Source organism: Oncorhynchus clarkii, chromosome 9 (genome assembly GCF_045791955.1).
Source record: "Oncorhynchus clarkii lewisi isolate Uvic-CL-2024 chromosome 9, UVic_Ocla_1.0, whole genome shotgun sequence".
Classification (NCBI taxonomy): Eukaryota; Metazoa; Chordata; class Actinopteri; order Salmoniformes; family Salmonidae; genus Oncorhynchus; species Oncorhynchus clarkii.
The window spans coordinates 20,343,396-20,368,771 of record NC_092155.1 but is presented as its reverse complement, the minus strand read 5'-3'; the positions used below and the strand labels follow the sequence as shown (position 1 = coordinate 20,368,771).

The window sequence follows — 25,376 nt, the reverse complement described above, 5'->3', positions numbered from 1 at the left end:
CAAAGCTTTCAGGAGGAAGTGAACTCTGGTGTTTTTGGCACCTTTTTGACAAAATAAAGATTTGAAAAATCTATACATTTTGTTGCACACTTCTACAAAAACAAGTCAACCTCAGCCACTACTGCTGAGGATTTGAGACTTATGAAACCATCCAAGTATCAGCTTTCACACTTGGAGGACAATTATGTTCTGGAAATGAGTTATTTTACATTTATATTAGGCAAAACTAGGCCCATGCAAAACCATCCTACAGCAAATGAGAAATGTATATAATAGCCAGTTCACACTGGAACAGTCAAGATCAAAGTTGAGTTCAGAGGAAGAGTGGAACATAACTTAGAATGATGCTGATTGGATGACCCTTACATGTCACATCCTGTCTGGATGAGTCAACCAGAGTAATGGTTTCTTCCTCTGTTCTCTCCTCTGTCTCCTGGGCTTGGTACTCTTCATTTCAGTGAACATCAGGGTAGTATAGTTCAGGGCATCATCGTCACTGTGGAGCCATGGAGATGAAACACAGACTCACTCAATTCAGACTCTGGGTTAAATCTAATGCTGTAATATTTTGCTTTAATACTCTTATCCAGTCTCACTCTTGATACAGCAACTCTGCTAACCTGTTGGTCTGACGAGTTGGCATAACGATTCCCATACTGGCTTTGCTGAGAAGCATTCCAATCTAAAAGACAAAGTAAAAAAGATTTAAAACCTCTTCTTGTTTACTAATTTAAAGCCGTACTACTGTGTCTTATTTTCTGATTATGGCTGAGTATGGCCCAAAATAAATACCTTCAACTTCCTTTGTCTTGATTATTGTTAAATGTTTTATTCATCTTATCACAAGGTAGTCATTGTCAAATGAGTTTTGCGGAGAAACAATGCACCTTATTCATTACAGTTACAGTGAATAAAGTTAACAAGTAAGGCTGTGTCATTCATCCAGTTCTACTGTCTGTTCCCAGAGTACACCGTCTCTTCCTACATGTTGCTTCTCTGTCCTACAGACCTGTTCTTCTTGTTGCTCAGTTTCAGAATACATCATGGAAACTGTCTGCATCTTGGGCCGGTGAAGAACAATTATAAAATGATTTTATTGTAAACCCTTTCACACTTATTTTTATGGTAATACAACATCAGGAATTCTGCTTACCCCTGGATCTGAAGAGGAGACTGCTGGACCTCTTGTCTGAGAGACGGGTCCTGAAAAGAAACATAGATTAAAAAAAAGATACAACTCCATCTTCCATAACAGACACATCTGGTGATATCAAAGAAGAGCAACTTCTATGAAGGTGTCAGCGATTGGGTGCAGAGATGTAGCGGAGTCAGGCACAGGACACAGGTTTGAGCAACACACGGAGTTTACTCACAAAAGTCAAACAAGATTCCAAATAGGAAAATACATACAAACTAACACCTACAACAACCACTAAGACACCAACAATCACAGACAGAACAGAAATGTATGCCAGAGGGTTAAATAAGGAACATGATATGGGAATTGAAACCAGGTGTGATTAATACAGACAAAACAAAACGAAACTGAAACATGGATCGGTGGTACCCGAACAAGGACTTTGGCGGAAGTCGTGACAGAAGGACTTTACCTGCTACATACATCATTCATTTATTTGGTATGGACTATACTTACCTCTACACTGCAGACACTTTCTCTTGCTCATCTTGTACATGATGCTACCAAGGACAATGATCAGGGTAAACAAGAGACCCAATGCTGAGCTCAGGCAGTACACCAAGAGAAGAGGGTCTGCGCCATTGTCCCGGAAAATGATTGGACGTTTTCTAATGTGATGTAAATAACTACAACTGTGTACAGTTTGACACAGTAGATTAAACAATGGATATAAACAGACATGTAAGACATTTCACCTACCCTTGATGTCCAGCTTGGTACCGTTAAAGTTCCTGGGTGTCTACAAATTTAGTGTGTACCCCCTATAAGCACAAAAAAAAAAAAATACAAGTTGGACCTACCCATCTCCCGAGAAGTTGAAATATCAGGCAGAGTGTGATGATCCATCTAGACACCGTTGCCCTAGAGCACACAGAGAGCACACAAAAAACTATACATACCTCGGCCTAAACATCAGCGCCACAGGTAACTTCCACAAAGCTGTGAACGAACTGAGACACAAGGCAAGAAGGGCCTTCTATGCCATCAATAGGAGCATAACATTTGACATACCATTTAGGATCTGGCTAAAAACACTTGAATCAGTTATAGAACCCCTTTCCCTTTATGGTTGTGAGGTCTGGGGTCTGCTCACCAACCAAGAATACACAAAATGGGACAAAATTCAAATTGAGACTCTGCACACAGAATTCTGCAAAAATATCCTCTGTGTACAATGTAAAACACCAAATAATGCATACAGAGCAGAATTAGGCCGATACCCGCTAACTATCAAAATCCAGACAAGAGAAGTTAAATTCTACAACCACCAAAAAGGAAGGAATTCCCAAACCTTCCATAACAAAGCCATCCCCTAGAGAGAAGAGCCCTCTAAGCAAGCTGGTCCTGGTCCCTAACACAAACAGACCCCAAAGAGCCCCAGGACAGCAACACAATTAGACCAAAACAAATCATGAGATAACACCTTAACTGACCCAAAATGAAGTAAATCTTTGACTATGTACAGAATCGGTGAGCATAGCCCTGCTATTGAGAAATTAAGGCAGACCTGGCCCTCAAGAGAAGACAGACTATGTTCACACTGCCCACAAAATGAGGTGGACACTGAGCTGCACTTCCTATCCTCCTGCCAAATGTATGACCATATTAGAGAAACATATTGATAAACTCAATTTTGATAAACTCCCATATATTTTGGGCGAAATACCACAGTGTGCCATCACAGCAGCAATATTTGTGACCTGTTGCCACAAAAAAAAGGGATGTTTTTATTGTTTATATCACTTTTGTTTATTATCTATTTCACTTGCTTTGGCACTTACGTTGGCACTTGCTTCGCCAATAAAGCCTTTTAAATTTAATTGAATTTGAAATGAAAATTGAATTGACATTGAATTGATCATCTATTAGGTTGTCATCCTCTTTACTAACTGTGTCTGGAGTGGAAGCAGTCTACCCATGTAAACAACATTTCAACAGTGGGCAATTCGGTGATTGGTTGAACTGTACGCATCATTTTTGTTGATGCCTTATACAGCCCACCGTGGTCTTCACAGGTTAACTGAGAATCACTTACTATATATAATCAATGCTAAAAGTGGACCAATTCTGGTCATTTGCAACACATGGCTGGATGAAAGCTGTCTAATACTCTTATCTGGATAGCCTGAACAATTCAAATATCATCCAAAAACCATTTTTCTTTTCTGGCAATCATCGTTTTCTGTACAGCACTTTGTGACATCGGCTGATGTAAAAAGGGCTTTATAAATTCATTTGATTGATTGATTTAACACCTGATTTACCATCAAAGGTTGTTGTTGTTTTTTAAATAGTAGTTTGCACTTTTGTACTTTTTAAGCATACATTACATGTATGCTCTTGGTATCAACATCAGTTGTGTGCCTTAGATATCTTTGGTTCCATCACTTGCAGCAGTTACAGTTCTCCTGATGACCTATAGGAGGACTGTTATTCATAGAACATGACTTGATACTGTATGTACAGGATGAATAGGAGTGGAGCATCATGAGTCTATAAGGGGGTAACACCTACAGGATGAAGCAAGTCTATTTTATGTCAGTCTTACTTTCACTATTTCACAGTAACATTAAGTGTAACACCTTAGAGTTTAGTAGGGGTCAGAGGTGTTCCTGGGTGGGTAGGGCTCTTGGCTGTAGTCTGGATACACCTTCTACTCTACACTCTGTAAATGAATGATTACAATTCAAGATTTGATAAAACCTATGATCTTGTAAGTGATAAGATACTGTGTTAGTCTACATGTCATGCAGTATGTCAGTGGGTCTGTGTTTCTAATTGTGATGGGGGAGAACAAAACTGAAGAGAGTAACTGACTGACACCACATAGACATCCTGCTGAAAACCACAGGATGTGTAGAAGTTCAGCAGGCCTGTCCTAAGTGTAGAGATTGCCTCGTCTTGAGCTCTCAGCAGACCAAAGTGTTCAGGTACCTGTGAACAGCTCACTGAGTGCATGATGTGTGGGTGGGTTCAACATGGTAACAGTAGGTTGTCTCTGCAGAAACCCTCTGGACAAACATTCATACAGACATACTGTATGTACAGAACACTTCTACAATGGGCTTATTGGTGATTGGTCGGACTGGACGTGTGCGTCATTTTTGTAAATGCCTTATTCAGCCCACCATGGTTTGCATATCTGAAAATCACTCATATAATCAATGTTTAAAGTGGACCAATGCTTACTTTATATAATATTTTGTGCAGGTTTGGTGAATCACACATATTGTCTTGATGATGATGTCATTTTTTTTGTAAACATGGTGTTGTTTGAAAGCACTATCTGGACAAAGATGTCCAATCCTGAGGTTTTACTGTGGAAAGAGAAATATAAATGTCCATCAGTAAAATGGGTTTAAAATAATAGCATGCAGTATGTCAGTGGACTGTGTTTCTAATTGTCATGGTCATGATCAACAATGCAAGCATGAGAGAAAACACACTGACACCACATAGACATTCTGCTGAAACCACATAGTGAGTGAAAGGCCAACCAGGCCTATCGAAAGCAAAGAGCTCACAGCAGACCAAAGTGTGCAGGTACCTGTGAACAGCTCACTGAGTGCATGATGCATAGGTGACTTTAGCATGGTAACAGTAGGTTGTCTCTGCAGCAGCCCTCTGCACAAACAAACATACTTTATGTACAGAAACTAAGAGATGGAAGAAGCCTATTTTAGTCTGTATCTGTTGATTAAATAGATATTTATTAATGCAAAAAGAAGGCACATACAGTACACAGGGATTTCGGTTCAATCAATTAAGACATACAGTATAAGGAAGCATGATGATGCTCAATTGAATTAAAAGTCGCAGGCTAATATTTTTCAAATGCAATACGAGCAACAAAGCAATCTCAATTTATCATAATGTGTAATGCATAGCGATGATACAATATCTCCAACTTTATTCCAAAACCCATCTCTAGTCTATTGACACTGGTCTTAGCTTTATCTATTTACTGTTGGTGTAGATGATGATGAAGATGGTAGGACAGAAGAGGAGAATTCCAGTTCCTATGATGGAGAGAAGGACCAGGATTCTCATCTGTGGATCAACATCACCATCTGAAACCATAAAATTGCTCTTTCCATAACATAGACTGACCAGGTGAAAGCTATGATTCCTTATTGATGTCACTTGTTAAATCCACTTCAATCAGAGTAGATGAAGGGAATGAGACAGGTTAAAGAAGGATTCTTACGCCTTGAAACAATTGAGACATGGAATGTGTGATTCAGAGGGTGAATGGGCAAGACAAAATACTTAAGAGCCTTTGAACAGGGTATGGTAGTAGGTGCCAGGCACACCGGTTTGTGTCAACAACTGCAATGCTTCTGGGTGTTTCATGCTCAACAGTTTCCTGTGTGTATCAAGAATGGTCCACCACACAAAGGAACCCAGCCAATATGAGAAACGTGCCACAAGAGCATTCATGAGGTTGTTCACTGATGTTGGGCGATTAGGCCTGGCTCACAGTCGGCGTTCCAATGAATCCCAAAGGTGACCGATCGGGTTGAGTTCAGGGGTCTGTGCAGGCCAGTCAAGTTCTTCCACACAGATCTCGACTAACCATTTCTGTATGGACCTCGCTTTGTGCAGATGGGCCTTGTCATGCTACAACAGGAAATGGCCTTACCCAAACTGTTTCCAGGTTGGAAGGACAGAATCATCTAAAATGTCATTGTTTGCTGTAGCATTAAGATTTCCCTTCACTGGAACTAAGGGGCCCAAGACCATTATTCCTCCTCCACCAAACTTTACAGTTGGCACTATGCATTGGGGCAGGTAGCGTTCTCCTGGCATCCGCCAAAACAAGATTCGTCCGTCAGACTGTCAGATAGTGAAAAGTAATTAATAACTCCAGAGAACGTGTTTCCACTGCTCCAGATTCCAATGGCGGCGAGCTTTACACCACCCCAGCGCTTGGGTGCGACTGCTCGGCCATGGAAACCCATTTCATGAAGCTCCCAGTTATTGTGCTGACTTTGCTTCCAGAGGCAGTTTGGAGCTCGGTAGTGAGTGTTGCAACCGAGGACAGGTAATTTTAACGCGCTTTGCGCTTCAACACTCGGCGGTCGTGTTTTCTGAGCTTGTGTGGCCTACCACTTCGTGGCTGAGCCTTTGTTGCTCCTAGACATTTCCACTACACAATAACAGCACTTACAATTGACCCGGACAGCTCTAGGAGGGCATAAATTTGACAAACTGATTTGTTGTAAAGGTGGCATACTATGAGTGCCACATTGAAAGTCACGGAGCTCTTCACTAAGGCCATTCCACTGCCAATGTTTGTCTATGGAGATTGAATGGCTGTGTGCTCGATTTTATACACCTGTCAGCAATGGGTGTTGCTGAAATAGCCAAATCCACAAATTTGAAGGGGTGTCCACATACTTTTGAAAAATATAGTGTATTTTTTTATTTTTTATATTTAACCTTTATTTAATGAGGCAAGTAGGTTAAAAACAAATACTGATTTACAATGATGGCCTACTCTGGCCAAATCCTTACGACGCAAGGCCAATTGTGCGCCGCCCTACGGGACTCCAAATCACGGCCGGTTGTGATGCAGCCTGGATTCAAACCAGGGACTGCAGTGACGCCTCTTGCACTGAGGTGCGATGCCTTAGAACGCTACGCCGCTCGGGAGCCCTTGTATGTACAAGTGTGAACATGAGCGGGGTAAACACCTACACAATGAACCAAATACATTTCATGTCAGTCCTCCATTGCTTGTATATCATTCAAAGAAACATTCACTAAGTGTAACATTTGAGAGTGCCTATTCTGATTGGACAACCCCAGCCAAACAGCTAGTGACACACTTTATCTAGTCTTTTTAACTCTGTGGTTAGTGTGGTTCTAAAAGGAAGCAATCTATCAGAAGGAGGATCCTCTATTGGTTCTCATTCTGACAGAGGAACCTGCAGTAGTTTGTGTGCTTAATAAGACATGTCTTTTTGAGAATTTACTGAAAGTTCTTCCATGACATCATCACAAAATTGCCCCTCCCCCTAGGACAACAAGTTAGAATAGATGGTGCTGCACCACACATAAGATGCTTAACTAAGAGGGTTCAAATAGGGTTCATCAGCAGTTATTTGTGGTTTGTAACAGATTTCAGATAACTAAATATATATTAGTCAGTTTAATAAATAACTGTTTTGCTGACTGTAAACTTCCAGAGGCAACATGAACAACAAGTAAAGATAGTGAGAACAACAGTGACACCACATAGACATCCTGCTGAAAACCACATAGAGACACAGAGACACAGAGAGCAGGTAGGAGGGTACTGTGGGTACAAAGTCAGCAGGCCCACCTGACCAAAGCATAGACACAGACTCATCTTGGGCATACAGAAGACTGCAGATTACCTGGGAACTTGTCAACGTGTGGGGGTGGGTTTCAGTGACATGCTATAAACACAACTAAAAGAGAACAACACATTACAGAGGAGAGATAACTTGAATAAATAGGTTTTCTCCCATACTTATTCAACTACTCCCTAGAAATCAATTTAAATAAACTACACGTAAACACACGCATCATTGTCTTCATCATATTTATTTTTTGTGATTGTGTGGCTCCTGGTAACTTAGATACACTTCATAATAACTTAGTTGATGTTAGTAGTAATGATCCATGACTACCTGGACTGTTTGATACAAGTGACTGATTCTGAAATTGATTTATAACATGGTACAGATGTGTAATACGTATGTAATACATTTATATATTACCTTGTTACAGATTCTTAAAAGCCACACAGTGTCTTTGTTGGGCCTTTGCTGACAGACATTATGAGTACACACATCAACTATCACAGGAAAGTGAACAATTTGATCATTTTCACAACTTCTAAAAGTTGATGCGACTCTACTGGGGAAGCATTCACAGGGACTTCCATATACACTGCTGCTCCCTATTGAAATATAAATGAATTGCAGTCCTGCAAGGTGTACTAATAAGTTCACATTTGTCAATAGTTTCTGAAAACTTCTAAATCCCAATGTGTACATTGTCATATTTGAAATCAGTCTCTCAACGATATACTGTTCAAATTATATTCAGCTAAGATTTTATTTTTAGTTCAGGCTTTTCTCATGAAGAGAGTGACATGGTTGTTTATGGTTGTTACATGTTACAAAATTGTCTTCTACAGGAACAACTTGATTTAGCCAAAACTAAATACGAAGATGTCCACGTCAAACTAGAAACAGGAGCGAGCAACTTGATAACATGCATGCGGTTTTGTTGAACGTTACTCAAAGTAACAATGTTCTACTCATAATGATGCAGACCAAAGACTGTTAATGAACACAATGACTAAGTTGGATGACAGGTCAGCAAAACTTTTAAGTCGTTGACCAAATAAATGATGAAAGAACTCAGGTGATGAAGATGGAAATAGGGATTTGTGAGCAAGGTTTACATCAATGAATCTCTTGCTCTGTACTCAAGACCTCTATCTGCAAACAATGACAGATATGTTTGAGACCCGAAAGGAGCAAGTGCAACACGTGTTCAAAATCAGTACTCTAAGCGCTCAAATGGTGTCACGACTTCTACCGAAGGTAACTCCTCTCCCTGTTCGGTGCTAGGTGTTGCAGGTTTACTAGGCGCTACCGATCCCTTTTTATTTTTCTGGTTGTTTTGTCTGTGTTCCTTTTCACACCTGGTTTCAATTGCTTTGATTTCTGTGGGCATATAGGGCACCTGTTACCTGCCGTAATTCGTGCAGGATTAAGTTTGTGAGTATTAGCATTCAGTATTCTATGCTGTTTATTGTTTTCGCATTGACTTATGTGTATGTAGTGTCGGAACTGTGGTTGTTCCTCAGTGTACTGACACGAGTTTGCATTCCTTCGAGCGTGTTGTTTGGACATTCATCTGGGCCAATTTTGTATTGGTGGACTATGTGTACAGATCTCTACATTAAACACGCTTCTCAAAAAAATCCCTGCTCTCCTGCGCCTGACTCCTACACCTCTCATCGAGATGCACTTTATCACAAATGGACTCTGCAATGCAGCAGAATACCACTCTTATGTCAAATCTGATGGAATTCCAGAACAGTCACGCACTACAGCGTGACTACCAAACCAAGCAACCGGAGCCCAGTACTCAAAGGAGTGAAGATAATAGAAGTTTTCAGACTTTGCCTCCCTCATGTGTCCCTCATTCTTCTCTTCTTGGCCATTTGGCACTGAGTAATATGGCGCCTCTTTGCCAACAAAGCCAAATCTTGGCTTCTCCTCTTGGCTTTTCAGCCCCAATTTCCTCACAGGATGAAGCCAACCCTCTCCTCCCACTTGGCGTGGAACACCTTGACAAACGTGTCAAGAATTTCCCCACCTTTGACCCCATTCCATGTCAGCCAAACGATACTGAGACGTCCCTAGCTGACAGAGGATGCATTGGATGCCAAACGAACACTACGGGATCTGACAGGCTTTACCTAAAGCGAACGTTGAATAGACACGCGATGAAGTTCATTCGTTTACAACAGCAACACGTGCTAAATGACTACGCTAAACTTGCCACAGCTTTGAAATTAGAATTTAGTTGTTCTGCGTCTCTCAAACACGATAGCTCACTGGCAAACTCTGTCAAACAAGCTCGGAATGAACACCCACAAGTTTACTATCATAGGCTTCGTTCAGCTTACTTTGGCCACCACATTGAAACAGGAATGGAAGAGCTGTTACCATTCAAACAAATGTCTCTGTAGAACATATATCCCAGCTTCATTACCTACTTGGGCCTTACAGCCCACGTTGGCTTGCCTATCGTACAACTCAGAGAGTTTGCAAACACAACTTTTGAGGCATCAAAAGCTTGCAATGCTAAGAGCCCTGACCACTCGGTTTTGAAGGTTGACCAGGAGCACTCACTCCAGTTACAGGGTGCATTATCAGGTATTGAAGCGTTGAGAGATGAAGCACAACAATGGTTTCTACCACGAAACCACGATTCCAATAACCACCGCGGTCGAAATAACTGTTAAGTATGTCGCCATCGAAATGACTACCGCTGCAATCGACCTGTTCGCTAAGTTCTTGCACCCAACCACAAAAGTGTCAGTGCACAAGGGTAACAAAGGGTTAAAGGGCAATCAAAAAGTAGACCAATGTTCTCTAGAAGTTTGACTATGTGAAAAACTAAAGCAAGAACATTTTGAGGAAAAAGGTAAAAGATAAGATGGGGAATTGCCGGACACCAGGTCCACAGGTTTTAACACCCTTAGCAAGGACGTTAAAACAAATCTCTCCCACTCTCACTCGAGACCCTATCCAGGGCCCGCTCTATGAAGGAACAAGCCCACAGGCTTTGTATATAGACTCTGATACAAACGCTGCGAAGAAAAAGGTCAAAAGCTTCGTTAAAGCCAAGCCCACTCAAAACCCGAAAAGTCGATCTGCCTTCACCTCGAACAGAAATGGCACAGCACATCGTTGCGAATGAACACTTCGCATTGTGGGGAATATGTCCACTAAATGCAACTCTAAACGGTAATACCTGGAAACATAACTTGTCATGCGCTAATTGATTCGGGTGCGGCAATATCGCTCAACTCTCAAACATTGTTCAATGATCTCAAAAGGGCTTTGAAGCCAACCTAACATTGGTTAAAAGTGGAACAATGCATCACTACAATCCTGAGGTTTCACTCAGACTACCTCGCCTCTCACATTGAGAGTCATGCTGAAACTACACTTCGAGGACGTATCACTCGTTCACCCTGTGTACGTTACCAGCCTTGAATCTGAACCCCTGCTACTCGGATCAGACTTAACGGATCGGTTACTCCCACTGGTGGATTGGAAAACCAACCATGTAAGGTCACAGGTCACAGTGCCTTCTCCACTGACCACACTGTCTTTCCCTAACGCTAGCTGCAAAAGCACCCCTTGGGACAAAGACGTTTCGGAACCTCTTGGTGCAGATTCCGAATCAAATAAATATTACGATATCTCGACACATTCCATCAGCAAATCTGAATTAACATTTTTTTCATGATTTCGAGCCAGCAGTCTCTTTGAGCAACTTCCCTCCTCCTTGAAGTCCCTTTGGACACTTCCGCAAGCACTGTGGCCGTCTCAGCAAGAAAAACAACGAGGCGCAGAGTGTACTCTGCTTCCGCTGACACATCTTCCAACTTGTGGTGGACTGTCACCCCTTACAATGACACAAATAGCATCAGTCCTGCAACTCACCCAATGACTGCCACTGGTGAAATACTTTGGAATATAACAGACAGATATCCTCGTCTCAGTTTGCAGGTACTGAAGAGGTTGCCACACGTGGCCACTTTGGTGACTGACAGGCCTCAACAGCCACTGAGTGTTTTGAAGCACAAACACCAGGAGAATTGGTTGAAAGGTTACAGCCATTCCCATAACGACGCGGCCGCTGACTACTCATACGTAGGTTCTGACTATTTAGTTTGTGCCTCGGATACCAACACCAACTGCTGGTGGGGGGTCCCGAGCCACAGAGGGGGGAAATAGTAGCCCAGACCCATGATGAGCCTCATTGAGGCCGGTGGGGGGGAGCAGACAGGCCCCTAGATGGGGGAAAATCTTAGAACACATATAAGATATTACTGAGGTGTACCACACTGGTCGTAAAAGAAGTCCAGTGGACTTCTATATCCACAGTAAAGCGAGTATTTTATCAACAGATCCTGAGAGGCCGCTCAACAAAGAAGAAGCCACTGCTCCAAAACCGCCATAAAAAAGCCAGACTACGGTTTGCAACAGCACACGGGGACAAAGATTGTACTTTTTGGAGAAATGTCCTCTGGTCTGAAGAAACAAAAATATAACTGTTTGGCCATAATGAGCATCGTTATGTTTGGAGGAAAAAAGGGGGAGGCTTGCAAGCCGAAGAACACCATCCCAACCATGAAGCACGGGGGTGGCAGCATCATGTTGTGGGGGTGCTTTCTGCAGGAGGGACTGGTGCACTTCACAAAATAGATGGCATTATGAGGTCGGAAAATTATGTGGATATATTGAAGCAACATCTCAAGATATCAGTCAGGAAGTTAAAGCTTGGTCCCAAATGGGTCTTCCAAATGGACAATGAGCCCAAGCATACTTCCAAAGTTGTAGCAAAATGGCTTAAGGACAACAAAGTCAAGGTATTGGAGTGGCCATCACAAAGCCCTCAATCCTATAGAAAATGTGTGGGCAGAACTGAAAAAGTGTGTGCGAGCAAGGAGGCCTACAAGCCTGACTCAGTTACACCAGCTCTGTCAGGATGAATGGGCCAAAATTCAACTTCTTGTGGGAAGCGTGTGGAATGCTACCCGAAACATTTGACCCAAGTTAAACAATTTAAAGGCAATGCTACCAAATACTAATTGAGTGTATGTAAACTTCTGACCCACTGGGAATGTGATGAAAAAAAGAAAAGCTGAAATAAATCATTCTCTCTACTATTATTCTGACATTTCACATTCTTAAAATATAGTGGTGATCCTAACTGACCTAAGACAGGGAATTTTTAGTAGGATTAAATGTCAGGAATTGTGAGAAACTAAGTTTAAATGCATTTGGCTAACAGGCTGAATACACCGTTCGCGTGCGCTCGCGATCTATTTTATTCAATTATTGCACGCACAGTGCTCGCTCGCTCCAACGAGCTTCTGCGTTGCCAAGGGCGAAAATAAAAGTCACTTCTATTTCTGACAGATCACGCTGCAAGTCCTGTCTCTCCCTTCTCCTCATTGGTTTATAGAAGTAGGTACGCACGTGCCATCTCCTCATTGGTTATACCCACGTGGGTGACTGAAAGATGAACGAGGTCGGTGGCGGTAATGCACCTAATTTGTGAAAGTTGCCAATCGCAATATATAGTCAAGAGAAGAAAAAGCCCAGAAGGAGGAGAGATGACTAGAAACTATTTGGTTGACCGTTTTATGTGTGAATTAATTGTTGGAGTAGAGGACCTTGTGCGTTTCAGGTAAAATAACAACTCAATGTTTATAACCAAAGATAAATTAGCTCGCAAGAGCAAGCTTTATAAATAGGACAAATTAGCTAGGAAGGGCAAGCTAGCTAGCTAAATTCCCATAAATGTTTAATGCTTTTCGACCTGTCCCCAAATTAATGTAATTGGTTCAGAATTTGGTGTGGGGGGACAAAATATACATAAAAAAAATATATATATATATACATTTATGCATGATGGTGCACGATGTCACACGCGCACAGCCGGTTTGGGTTCCATGTAAGGTGTATGTAATCTTCCGACTTCAACTGTACATATTCACTACCGGTCAAGAGGTTTAGAAAACCTACTCATTCAAGGGTCTCTCTTTATTTGATCTATTTTCTACATTGTAGAATAATAGTGACGACATCAAAACTTATAAGGGCACAAGGCGAGACCCAGATGCAGACACAGGAGGCTGATTGTTAGAGTCCAATTTGTTTATTATCCTCTCTGGGGTAGGGGCCTTTATTTTCACGTCCGGATGAAAACCGTGCCCAATGTAAACTACCTGTTACTCAGGCCCAGAAGCTAGGGTATGCATATAATTATAGTAGATTTGGATAGAAAACACTCTAAAGTTTATAAAACTGTTAAAATAATGTCTGTGAGTATAAAATACCTGAAATGGCAGGCGAAACCCCGAGGACAAACACATCCACCCCCCCAAAAAAATATTTCAGCTTACCACTATTTTCAATGGCTAGTACTGCTAATTATGTCATACATGAAAACGTCCCTAGCAGACGGAACCACCAATATGAAAGGCTGGTTACACAAAGAAAGGGGGTTGGGTTTGAATGAAAGCACGGGAAGACTGAGGAACAAAAGGATTGGGTCTCTATCGGACCTTATGAAGCTATGCTATCGTAAATACAGATTCTTATGCAGTCTAAATAACCGCCCATTCAGAAAGGAAAATGCAATAAATATTTTACTCTGTGCTGCGCTTCGATAGATTGGTCGTAGATGGAAGGTTGGGTTGCCCAGCAGAGATCTCTTGTCCTTTGAAGAATACGTTGGTGTAACGATTCTCTTCTTGTGAAGTAGAGGCGGACCAAAGCGCAGCGTGGTGGTTGTTCATTGTAATTTATTGACGACACTATACATGAACAAACTAACGAAAAAACAAGAAACGTGAGAACTCAAAACAGCCCTGTCTGGTGCAAACACAAAAACAGGAATAATCACCCACAAACACACAGTGAAACCCAGGCTACCTAAATATGGTTCCCAATCAGAGACAATGACGAACACCTGCCTCTGATTGAGAACCATATCAGGCCGAACATAGAACTAGACAAACTAGACATGAAACATAGAATGCCCACTCAGATCACACCCTGACCAACCACAACATAGAAATATACAAAGTAAACTATGGTCAGGGTGTGACAGTACCCCCCCCCCCAAGGTGCGGACTCCGGCCGCAAAACCTGAACCTATAGGGGAGGGTCTGGGTGGGCATCTGTCCGCGGAGGCGGCTCTGGCGCTGGACGTGGACCCCACTCCATAACAGTCTTTGTCCACCTCCTTAGCGTCCCTAGATAGGTGACCCTCCTAAGAGACAGCTCGGGACAGAGGGACAGCTGCTCGGGACAGAGGGACAGCTGCTCGGGACAGAGGGACAGCTGCTCGGGACAGAGGGACAGCTGCTCCGGGCGGAGGGGCTCTAGCGGCCCCTGGCTGACTGGCGGCACTGGCGGCCCCTGGCTGACTGGCGGCCCCTGGCTGACTGGCGGCACTGGCGGCCCCTGGTTGACTGGCGGCGCTGGCGCTGGGCTGACTGGCGGCACTGGCGGCCCCTGGCTGACTGGCGGCACTGGCGGCCCCTGGCTGACTGGCGGCACTGGCGGCCCCTGGCTGACTGGCGGCCCCTGGCTGACTGGCGGCACTGGCGGCCCCTGGCTGACGGGCGGCACTGGCGGCCCCTGGCAGACGGGCGGCACTGGCGGCCCCTGGCAGACGGGCGGCATTGGCGGCTCCTGGCAGACGGGCGGCACTGGCGGCGCTGGGCAGACGGGCGGCACTGGCGGCGCTGGGCAGACGGGCGGCACTGGCGGCGCTGGGCAGACGGGCGGCACTGGGCAGACGGGCGGCGCTGGCGGCGCTGGGCAGACGGGCGGCACTGGCGGCGCTGGGCAGACGGGCGGCGCTGGCGGCGCTGGGCAGACAGGCGGCACTGGCGGCGCTGGGCAGACGGGCGGCACTGGCGGCGCTGGGCAGACGGGCGGCGCTGGCGGCGTTGGGCAGACGGGAAGCTCCGATGGCGCCGGGCAGACGGGAAGCTCCGGCAGAGGCGCCGGGCAGACGGGAAGCTCCGGCAGAGGCGCCGGACAGGCGGGAGGCTCCGGCAGAGGCGCCGGACAGGCGGGAGGCTCCGGCAGAGGCGCCGGACAGGCGGGAGGCTCCGGCAGAGGCGCCGGACAGGCGGGAGGCTCCGGCAGAGGCGCCGGACAGGCGGGAGGCTCCGGCAGCGGCGCCGGACAGGCGGGAGGCTCCGGAAGAGGCGCCGGACAGGCGGGAGGCTCCGGCAGAGGCGCCGGACAGACGGGAGGCTCCGGCAGCGCTGGAGAGGAGGAAGGCTCTGGTAGCGCCGGAGAGGCGGGAGACTCCGGCAGCGCTGGAGAGGAGGAAGGCTCTGGACGGATGGGCCGGAGAGACAGCCTGGTACGGGGAGCTGCCACCGGAGGGCTGGGGTGTGGAGGTGGTGACGGATAGACCGGGCCGTGCAGGCGCACTGGAGCTCTTGAGCACCGAGCCTGCCCAACCTTACCCGGTTGAATGGTCCCGGTCGCCCTGCCAGTGCGGCGAGGTGGAATAGCCCGCACTGGGCTATGCAGGCGAACCGGGGACACCGTGCGCAAGGCTGGTGCCATGTAAGCCGGCCCAAGGAGACGCACTGGAGACCAGATGCGTAGAGCCGGCTTCATGGCACTTGGCTCGATGCCCACTCTAGCCCGGCCGATACGCGGAGCTGGAATGTACCGCACCGGGCTGTGCACCCGCACTGGGGACACCGTGCGCTCCACAGCATAACACGGTGCCTGCCCGGTCTCTCTAGCCCACCGGTAACCACAGGAAGTTGGCTCAGGTCTCCTACCTGGCGTAGCCATACTCCCTGTTAGCCCCCCCCCCAAGAAATTTTTGGGGCTGACTCCCGGGCTTCCATCCACGACGCCGCGCTGCCTCCTCATACCAGCGCCTCTCCGCTTTCGCCGCCTCCCGTTCTTCCTTGGGGCGGCGATACTCTCCTGGCTGAGCCCAAGGTCCTTTACCGTCTAATTCGTCCTCCCATGTCCATACCTCCTCGCGCTGCTCCTGCTGCTGCTTTTTCCTTTGCCCATTACCACACCGCTTGGTCCTGTTGTGGTGGGTGATTCTGTAACGATTCTCTTCTTGTGAAGTAGAGGCGGACCAAAGCGCAGCGTGGTGGTTGTTCATTGTAATTTATTGACGAAACTATACATGAACAAACTAACGAAAAAACAAGAAACGTGAGAACTCAAAACAGCCCTGTCTGGTGCAAACACAAAAACAGGAACAATCACCCACAAACACACAGTGAAACCCAGGCTACCTAAATATGGTTCCCAATCAGAGACAATGACGAACACCTGCCTCTGATTGAGAACCATATCAGGCCGAACATAGAACTAGACAAACTAGACATGAAACATAGAATGCCCACTCACCCTGACCAACCACAACATAGAAATATACAAAGTAAACTATGGTCAGGGTGTGACAGTTGGTGGTAGAACGGATATGTTGTAGTACCATCGTCGTGTGGTAGAACGTATACGTAGTAGTACCCTGTCTTTCTGAAGAGATTGTCCGTCCTTTCCTAGCCCACATTTACAGCAGCTGCTGCTAACTCAACGGCTAGGATGTATCACTTCTTTAGTGAATAAGAGTTCAAAGTTCATACCAAGTTGCCAAACTATAAGCTAATGCTATATTCTGGCTGTTATAGTCGTCCATATTTGTCCTTCCAGCGTGTCGATCGTCACCTCCAAGTTGAAATTCACCCTTTTTAACGTATGGGCTGCAGTCTTCACGTCACCGGGAACACAATGCTAATTTCGTTAGGTTGTTGTCGTTCAATGATTCGCAACCAGAGCTCACACTGAGGTTGGCTTAGTTCTGTAGTTGATATTAGCCCTTTTATCGTATGGAGAGCAGTCCTCACGTCCTCAGGAACACAAGTTGAATTTTGTCAAAGGGGCTTTTGTAGTAGTGGAGAGAAGGGCGTGTTTCATAGTTCACAACAAATGTCGGTTCACATGGGTGGGGCCACTGAGTTGACCATAGTTCACTTATGAAAACCAATTCTCTCATTTAGAAGCTAAAAATAAATTTCATCTTTTCAAAAATAGTTTAATTTTTAAACATTTAAATTGCACAACAATTCCATGTGAATCTGATAACTAGAATGTGTAGACTTTCCAAGATACAGTTTATGTCGTCTTATCATCAGTAATAATGTCTCAAACAACAACTGATCTGACATCATATTCTTTAAGTACCAACAGATATTGTCAGCTAGTTGGATTACAGAAATACAGTGAACAACAACAAAAACTCTAACGTCCAAAAAGTGAACATTGGAACAATATGTGACCCAATTCAGGAAACTAGGCATATGTCTCAAGTCACGACTTAACAGGAGAGCCGTTTGAACGTACATTTTTTTAAATCAAAATGAATTTTTGGGGGCAGAAATGCCTTCTTGAACATGTCAACTTTCATGTGCCTAAACAAAAAACTCGTATGCGATCTGTAAATATGAATGTATGAATATGAAGGGTTTTTTTTACGAGCCTTTTTGGTTTAACCACAGAAAAAGGTGGCAACCTTTCCACTAGCCATGAATGGCTGACATAATGAGTGGGCTGGACATGCCGTGAGAGAAGTTCGGATTGGTCTGCCATAGAATCTCATCAGTCTGTGTTGGTGATCCTGTCGAATGTGGCGTTTAAATTTGTTTTATTGTGTAGTGGAGCTGCATAAGTGCAGCTCTCCACTTTCTGGAGGATTAGGTTTTGAAATCAGTGGAATATGATAGCTAAAGAGATGGAGGAAATACCTGTCTCCGGATTTCATCTTCAAACTAAGGGCAACCGTGGCATGGCATTCCTGACAGGGAGATGATCTATACAGGTAAGATAGTCTAGCGTTAGCTAGCTAATGTTACATTTTCAGATATTACATGTTTTCTAATTTTTACAGAAAGTGGTTTCATTTCAAGCTAACGTTAGCTGGCTGGCTCCCTAGCTGATGTTATTATTCATTTCCCAGAGCCGTTTGCTGTTCTAGTTAGAGCCTATTGTTAGCTAGCTAACATTGAACATGGTTGGCATTGTTCGCACTGTTCATTGTTGTTTGACTAGCTTACATTAGCTGGCTGGCTCGTTAGCTAACATTATGTGACGTGTGTGAACTTACACATTGTTCACCTAGCTAGGTACGTTGTTTACCTAGCTAGCAAGCTATATGTCCTAAGCTAAAGTGTACTGCTAGCTAGCTAACGCTAGCTGGCTGGCTCCCTAGCTGACATTATTATTTGTTTCCTTGAGCTGTGTGCTGTTCTAGTTAGAGCCTAATGTTAGCTAGCTAACATTGAACATGGTTGGTTAGCTCCCAGCGCTGTGGCATTGTTGGCACTGTTTATCGTTCAACTAGCTAACGTTGGCTGGCTGGCTCGTTAGCTTACGTTACGTGACGTGTGTACAACAACCGCTGAATAAGGCCGGTGTCAGTAAACGTCTGCAAAAAAGCGTAATGAAATTGTTGCCAGCAGTGCTTGTTAGGCTGTTTTCATGTTATCCCGAGGTAAACAAATCCTCGGCCAGAGCATCGAGTGTGCGTTTCGAGAGCGAAATGAGATGGGTGGGGCTAAAGCTTAGGGTGAGGGTGTGAACGATGCTGAATGGGTGTAGACAAAGCAGAACCCTTCACTAGATAACAAAACATTCAAAGGTTATTTTTCTCATAAGTGAGTTTACAAGTTGATCAACTTTCAAAGCAAAATTACTTTCCCATTGTTCCTCAAATGCAGTGTATGATATACCATTTTGTAGCTTTGAGTCTCTACTTTTATATAATGTAAAAATCACAATTTCAAATGTTGCTACATAAGTCCGAATCCAGGTGGTGAGTCACATGTACCTAACATCAGAATGTGGGGAATGGTCAGTGAGAACCTAAAGAATAATCATGTCATATTGTTTTTCATTTTGTGATGTCATTAAAAACTGTATGAACCAAATTCTGTAACTTAGGAAGTAGCTGTCAAGTTTTCATCCAATCAGATGTGAATACAATATGAAGAATGATGAAACTATTTTTATGAATGTGATTTTGGTTTGAGCACTTCTAATAATATCCTTTGCAAATTAAGTAGCCACCTCCCGAATGAGGTCAGAGAGCTTGTCAGCATGATAGAACTGCCCTTTTCAATCCGAGTGCTTAAAAGGACTGGCTAAGAATTAACATATCAGACCAAAACATTGCCGGGTTGCTACTGGCGGTAAAGTGGTCGGGAGCTAAACGCTAAATAATTCCTTTAGACCAGAGAAGTGTGGAGAGTTAGCTACATGTTGGAAATGGTTGAAACTCTCAACCTCAACATGAAATGGAGAAGATAACCTCACCTACCAGACCAGAAAGACCGCCAGTCTGCAGCTGTGCGTGTAAAGTGATTTGGGACTTTGACTATCTACCCGAGGAAGGAGGGAGAAAATCCCATCTCAGACAAGTATCTGAGTTTTCCCTTTGAAAACACTCCACTACAAGCCAGGACAACTAAGAAGAAGGACATTTTGACCTCTGGTGGACAACCAGAGCCTTCCCCATAGAAGGATTGATTGGTTTCAACAGAGATAGACAACGAACAAAGACATCTACACGTTAATACATGCATTACTTCTTATCCCAAAATGGGTAGTGGTTCGCATGCAAAGTATATGGTTACTGTGAGCCTAGTTTCCAAACATACAATAAGTATTATCTTTGTCCCATTGTCTCTGTCTCTCTGTTTCCCCCTCTCCATCTAATGTTATGTTGTAACAAGCTGTCATTTCTTGTCAGTCCACTAGGGACTTTTGTCTCATGTAAGTGTGTATGTGTATTCTGTGTTATTATTTAGTTAGTTAGTAAATAAATAATTAAACCAATTTGTGTATTGCTGAATAATCAGCAATGGTTGGGGTTCTAGCGGATCCAAGGGGGTTACGACTGTTCAGAATGAGACTGATATGACGTAATGATTAATAAGTGACTGTTATCGATATACTGTTATATAAGTTATATCTTTTAGAGTTTAATTCAGGAGATGGTAACACGTTAAAGAACTTCTTCCGTGGTGCCCAAAATTCCTAATGAGATAATTGTTACATGATTCATTTAATCGGGTAACAATTAAACATAGTTAGTGGACTGAATAGGGGACAGTTATCGCATTAATGAAAGTCACATCACGACAACAGTTACAATACTCCAGACGACCAATGGGAGGTCTGTTGTGCAAAGAACATGTCTTGTCTTGTCATGTACAGTATAGTATACTATGTACAGAATGTGGGGCGGCAGGGTAGCCTAGTGGTTAGAGCGTTGGACTAGTAACCAAAAGGTTGCAAGTTCGAATCCCCGAGCTGTCGTTCTGCCCACTGTTCCTAGGCCGTCATTGAAAATAAGAATTTGTTCTTAACTGACTTGCCTAGTAAAATTTAAAAAATTAAATGTACAGTATAGTATGGAGCATCATGAGTTTATGTGGGGGAAACACCTACAGAATAAAACAAGTACATTTTAGTTAGTTTTACATTCCCTGAATATCTAACACAACAAGTAAAGATAGTGAGAACAACAGTGACTTTCACGTCCTGACCTTAGATATCTCTGTTTTTCTATATATTTTGGTTAGGACAGGGTGTGACTAGGGTGAGTACTCTAGTTTTTGTATGTCTAGGGGGTTTTGTATGTCTAGAGGTGTTTGTATTTCTATGTTGGCCTGATATGGTTCCCAATCAGAGACAGCTGTTTATCGTTGCCTCTGATTGGGGATCATATTTAGGTAGCCATTTCCTCATTTGTGTTGTGGGATCTTGTCTATGTATAGTTTCCTTAGTGCACATCAGTAGCTTCACGGTTCGTTTGGTTGTTTGTTGTTTTGTTCAGTGATTTTCGAATTATTAAAATGATGTGGAACTCTACTCACGCTGCGCCTTGGTCCGATCCTTACAACGAACGTGACACCACACAGACATCCTGCTGTAAACCACATAGAGGCAGAGACACAGAGAGCAGGTAGGAGGATCCTATGTGCACAAAGCCAGCAGGCCCACCTGACCAAAATGTATATACGACCTTGTGCTCGATCTTGTGCTTACAGAAGACCGCAGAGTACCTGTGAACTTGTTGTGTGGGGGTGAGTGTGAGTGACATGCTATCAACACTACTAAAAGAGGTGTTGAGAACACATTACAGAGGAGAGATGACTTGAATAAATAGGTTTTCTCCCATACCTATTCAACTACTCAGGAACTCAATTCAAAACTACACACAAACACATGAGTCATTGTCTTCGTCATTTAAATATCTCTCTGCTACCCATTTTATTTTGAGTGCCTGTGTGGCTCCTCCTGGTAACTAAGCTACACTTTATAATATCTTAGTTTATGTTAGTAGTAATGATCCATCCAGTGATGATGACTACCTAGCCTGTTTGATGCATATGACTCTATGATTCTGAAATGGATTTATAACATGATACAGATGTGTAATATGTAAGTAATAAATGTATATATTACCTTGTTATTGATTCTTAACAGCACCACAGTGTCTTTGTTGGGCCTTTGTTAACAGATATTATGACTACACATCAGTGGTGTAAGGTGATTTAAGTAAAACTACTTTAAATTACTACTTGTGTTTTTTTTTGGGGGGGGGTATCTGTACTTTACTTTACTATTTATATTATTGACAACTTTTACTTTTACTTCACTACATAAAATTAAAATAATATACTTTGTACTCCATACATTTTCCCTGACACCCAAAAGTACTCTTTACATTTTGCATGCTTAGCAGGACAGGAAAGTTCACACACTTATCAAGAGAACATCCCTGGTCAACCCTACTGCTTCTGATCTGGTGGACTCCCTAAACACACATGCTTCATTCGTAAATGATGTCAGAGTGTTGAAGTGTGCCCCTGGCTATCCGTAAATAAATAAAAATACAAGAAAATGGTGCCGTCTGGTTTGCTAATTATTAGGAATGTGAGCAATTTTATATTAACTTTTGATACTTAAGCATATTTTAGCAATAACATTTATTTTTGACACTTAAATATATTTAAAACCAAATACTTTTAGACTTTTACTCAAGTAGTATTTTACTGGGTGACTTTCACTTTTACTTAAGTCATAATCTATTAAGGTATCTTGACTTTTCCTCAAGTATGACAATTGGGTACTTTTTCCACCACTGTTATACACGTGAAATATCACAGGTAAGTACGTTTTCAACAATTCTTAGTGAACAATTGAAAATGTTGACAATTCCAAAAGTTGCTGCCAACTCTACTGTTAAGGGAGTTATGGGGACTTCCATGTACACTGCTGCACCCCATTGAAAGAGAAATGAAGTGCAGTACTTCAACCTGCACAAATGCATATTAACATTTTGTATTGTTTGTCAAAACGTCTCAGTTACAATGTGTAGTGATATTTTAATTATATTTTCAACATTATCAGCGCTCTTCAAAATATACTCAGCTAAAGAGTACATTATTAGTTCAGGCTTTTATCATTAAAGAGTGAGTTGTGATCTTAGTGACATATTATTTTGTGGTTTTGATACACTGAGGTGTGAGAAGACAGTGTGTGGTGAGGATTACCTGTTATTGCTGGGGGTTAGAGATGAGTTAAGCTGAGTGGAACATATGTTTAAGGTTGTCAGAAAACCACAGATATGTGATGCAGTATACAGCTTAAAAAAATAGAGTTTTGAGACAACTTGAAGAATATGAGCGAAAATCAAACAAAACATCTAAATTACAGTGAATTCATGTTTTATTTGATCTAAAATGCACAACAGTAATGTAAAAAAGGAGTTTGACAGAATATAAGCAATTGTAACACAATTATAATGATAAAAAGCAAGTGTATAAGAGAAAAAGCGATGCAAGTCTTTACGGAATAAAAGTTGACATTTCAAACCATGTTTTGGCACCTCAGCCCAGAGTACACAGTGTCTCTCTCCATTGTGCTCCTCTGCCTCTGGGTCTTTGGCTTCATGTGGATGACATTCAGAGCAGCGTAATGGACCGATGTGAGTGTGTCATCGTGTTCTTGATCCTAAGAGGAAAAGCAAAACAAATTTCAAAGGCATCAGGAAATAAACTGATTGAGGGATCTGTTTACAGTTCATCAGAGTAATACTCAGAATAATTCACTATACGGTCTGCATACCTGGTTATGACAACTGGGGACTGCCGGACTACCTGACTGAGGATGCTTTCCTTTTAAACACATGAAGGAATCATCTTAATCATGATCATCATCATACATTGAATCAACCCAGTTTCATTACTAAAACATGTAATGTAAACCGCACCAACAGATTAATCATATATTGTGGGCAATGATAACGCTTACCGCTGCACAGCAGAGAGGTTTTCTTCGTAAACTTATACAAAACACAACCAAGGACAATGATGAGGATGACACAAAGAGCCAACGCCACACCCAGGCAGTACACCAAGAGAACATGGTCCTCCTTACAACCATCTGTAGAAATACAGACAGTGATAGAGGAGATTCAGGACATTTTGTTTAAGCAGGCATAAAATGTTAGATCATTTAAAAAATGTCAGAAATATCACTAACAGTCAACGTCCAGCTTGGTACCATTCCCAAACAGTATCTCTCCAAATGATGCCACAGCGCAATAGTAAGTCCCAGCATCAGAGAGGCTGAGGTTCCTCTTGGGGAGATTATAGACAAATCTCTTTGTAGGAGACCCAGCCTCAGGGCTCTCCTCACACTGTTCACTACTGTCTCCGTGGGTGTAAATTATTCCTGGACGGGATTCTCCTGAGCCATGTCTGAACCAATAGATACTGTGTCCTCCAGCACAGGTCTCAGTTTGTATTGTACAGTTCAGAGTCACAGAGTCTCCTGGCTGGACTGACTCAGACACAGGTTGCTGGAGTACATACATGCTGTTGGACTCTGAACCTGAAGAGAGTGACGGAGTAAGATCATAGTATGTATATTGTATTAGCCTGGTGTGTTCATTTAGTGCCAAAGTCTAAAGTATATTTCTATTTTAATGGTGCAAAATATAAAATCCAAAATTAGGGAAGGAATTTAAGTTACCTTTGACAATTAAAACAGTTCCTTTTCCAAATTTGACTTGGCCCGCTTCCATAGCACCACAGTAGTATGTAGCTGAGTCACCTGACTCTGTCTTGGAGATGGTCAGGTTAGAGCTGCCAACTCCTCTCATCACACTCAAACGTTTAGTCTCCTTGAAGTCCTTGGTAAAATTGTTGAAATAAAAGGTATTTTGAGTGCGATAATATGATGATGCCATGAGAAGAGGCTTCTGTCCAACAGTTTGCTTGAACCAAGAGACTCTGACTATCAAATTAGATCGACAAAAGCAAGTGAGAGATACATTTTGTCCCAGATTTGTAACTATCAAAGGGTCTGGTTGGATTACATCATTTTTAAGCGCACAACCTGTGAAGAAAACAAACAAAATAAATCAGACAGAGGCATCATACAGATTTATACATTATTAACATTATTCAGACTACATAGTCATTCAAATGGATTCAAAAAGACTATGACATAAAAAGTAAAAGGAACCGTATCAGTATTTCTTACTTACCAAAGTTGCGGAAAAACAAAATGATTGTCCAATATATAATCATCATTTCACTGTCCTTTCTGAACTGTATAGTGTGTGGGTCTTGTGTGTGGACCCCTTTTATATGATGACACACATCGGGTAATCATTATGAAGTAGGTGGAAACTCTGAAGTAAGTGATTTTATTGGCTGTCTGAACAGGCATAAAACATGTGATAAAAACTACAATCTAACATGTGTCCTGTGGCATACCATAGTTAGAGCAGACCTTCAAATGATGTACAG

General features: G+C 43.0%; 1 protein-coding gene across 1 annotated transcript; it reads right to left on the bottom strand.

Annotated features, from left to right (window-relative positions):
* Positions 1-1,149: 1,149 nt before the first annotated feature.
* On the bottom strand, positions 1,150-25,154 carry LOC139417503 (uncharacterized). Its single transcript, XM_071166770.1, has 8 exons — positions 25,112-25,154; positions 24,595-24,960; positions 24,103-24,453; positions 23,872-24,003; positions 23,686-23,735; positions 23,434-23,571; positions 11,670-11,774; positions 1,150-1,203 (listed from the first exon to the last, which is right to left on the bottom strand). Exons 1-8 carry the CDS (start codon positions 25,152-25,154, stop codon positions 1,150-1,152), a joined length of 1,239 nt encoding a protein of 412 aa, XP_071022871.1.
* Positions 25,155-25,376: the final 222 nt, after the last annotated feature.

Bases quoted from the DNA above. Each gene is read 5' to 3' on its own strand.
- LOC139417503 (XM_071166770.1), bottom strand. From the start codon at position 25,154: ATGATTATATATTGGACAATCATTTTGTTTTTCCGCAACTTTG. The intron at 23,736-23,871 runs GTAAGCGTTATC...TGTGTTTAAAAG, and splicing joins AACCTCTCTGCTGTGCAGCG to GAAAGCATCCTCAGTCAGGT. The intron at 1,204-11,669 runs GTATCCGAGGCA...GTTTCTTTTCAG, and splicing joins CCCACCAGCAGTTGGTGTTG to GACCCGTCTCTCAGACAAGA.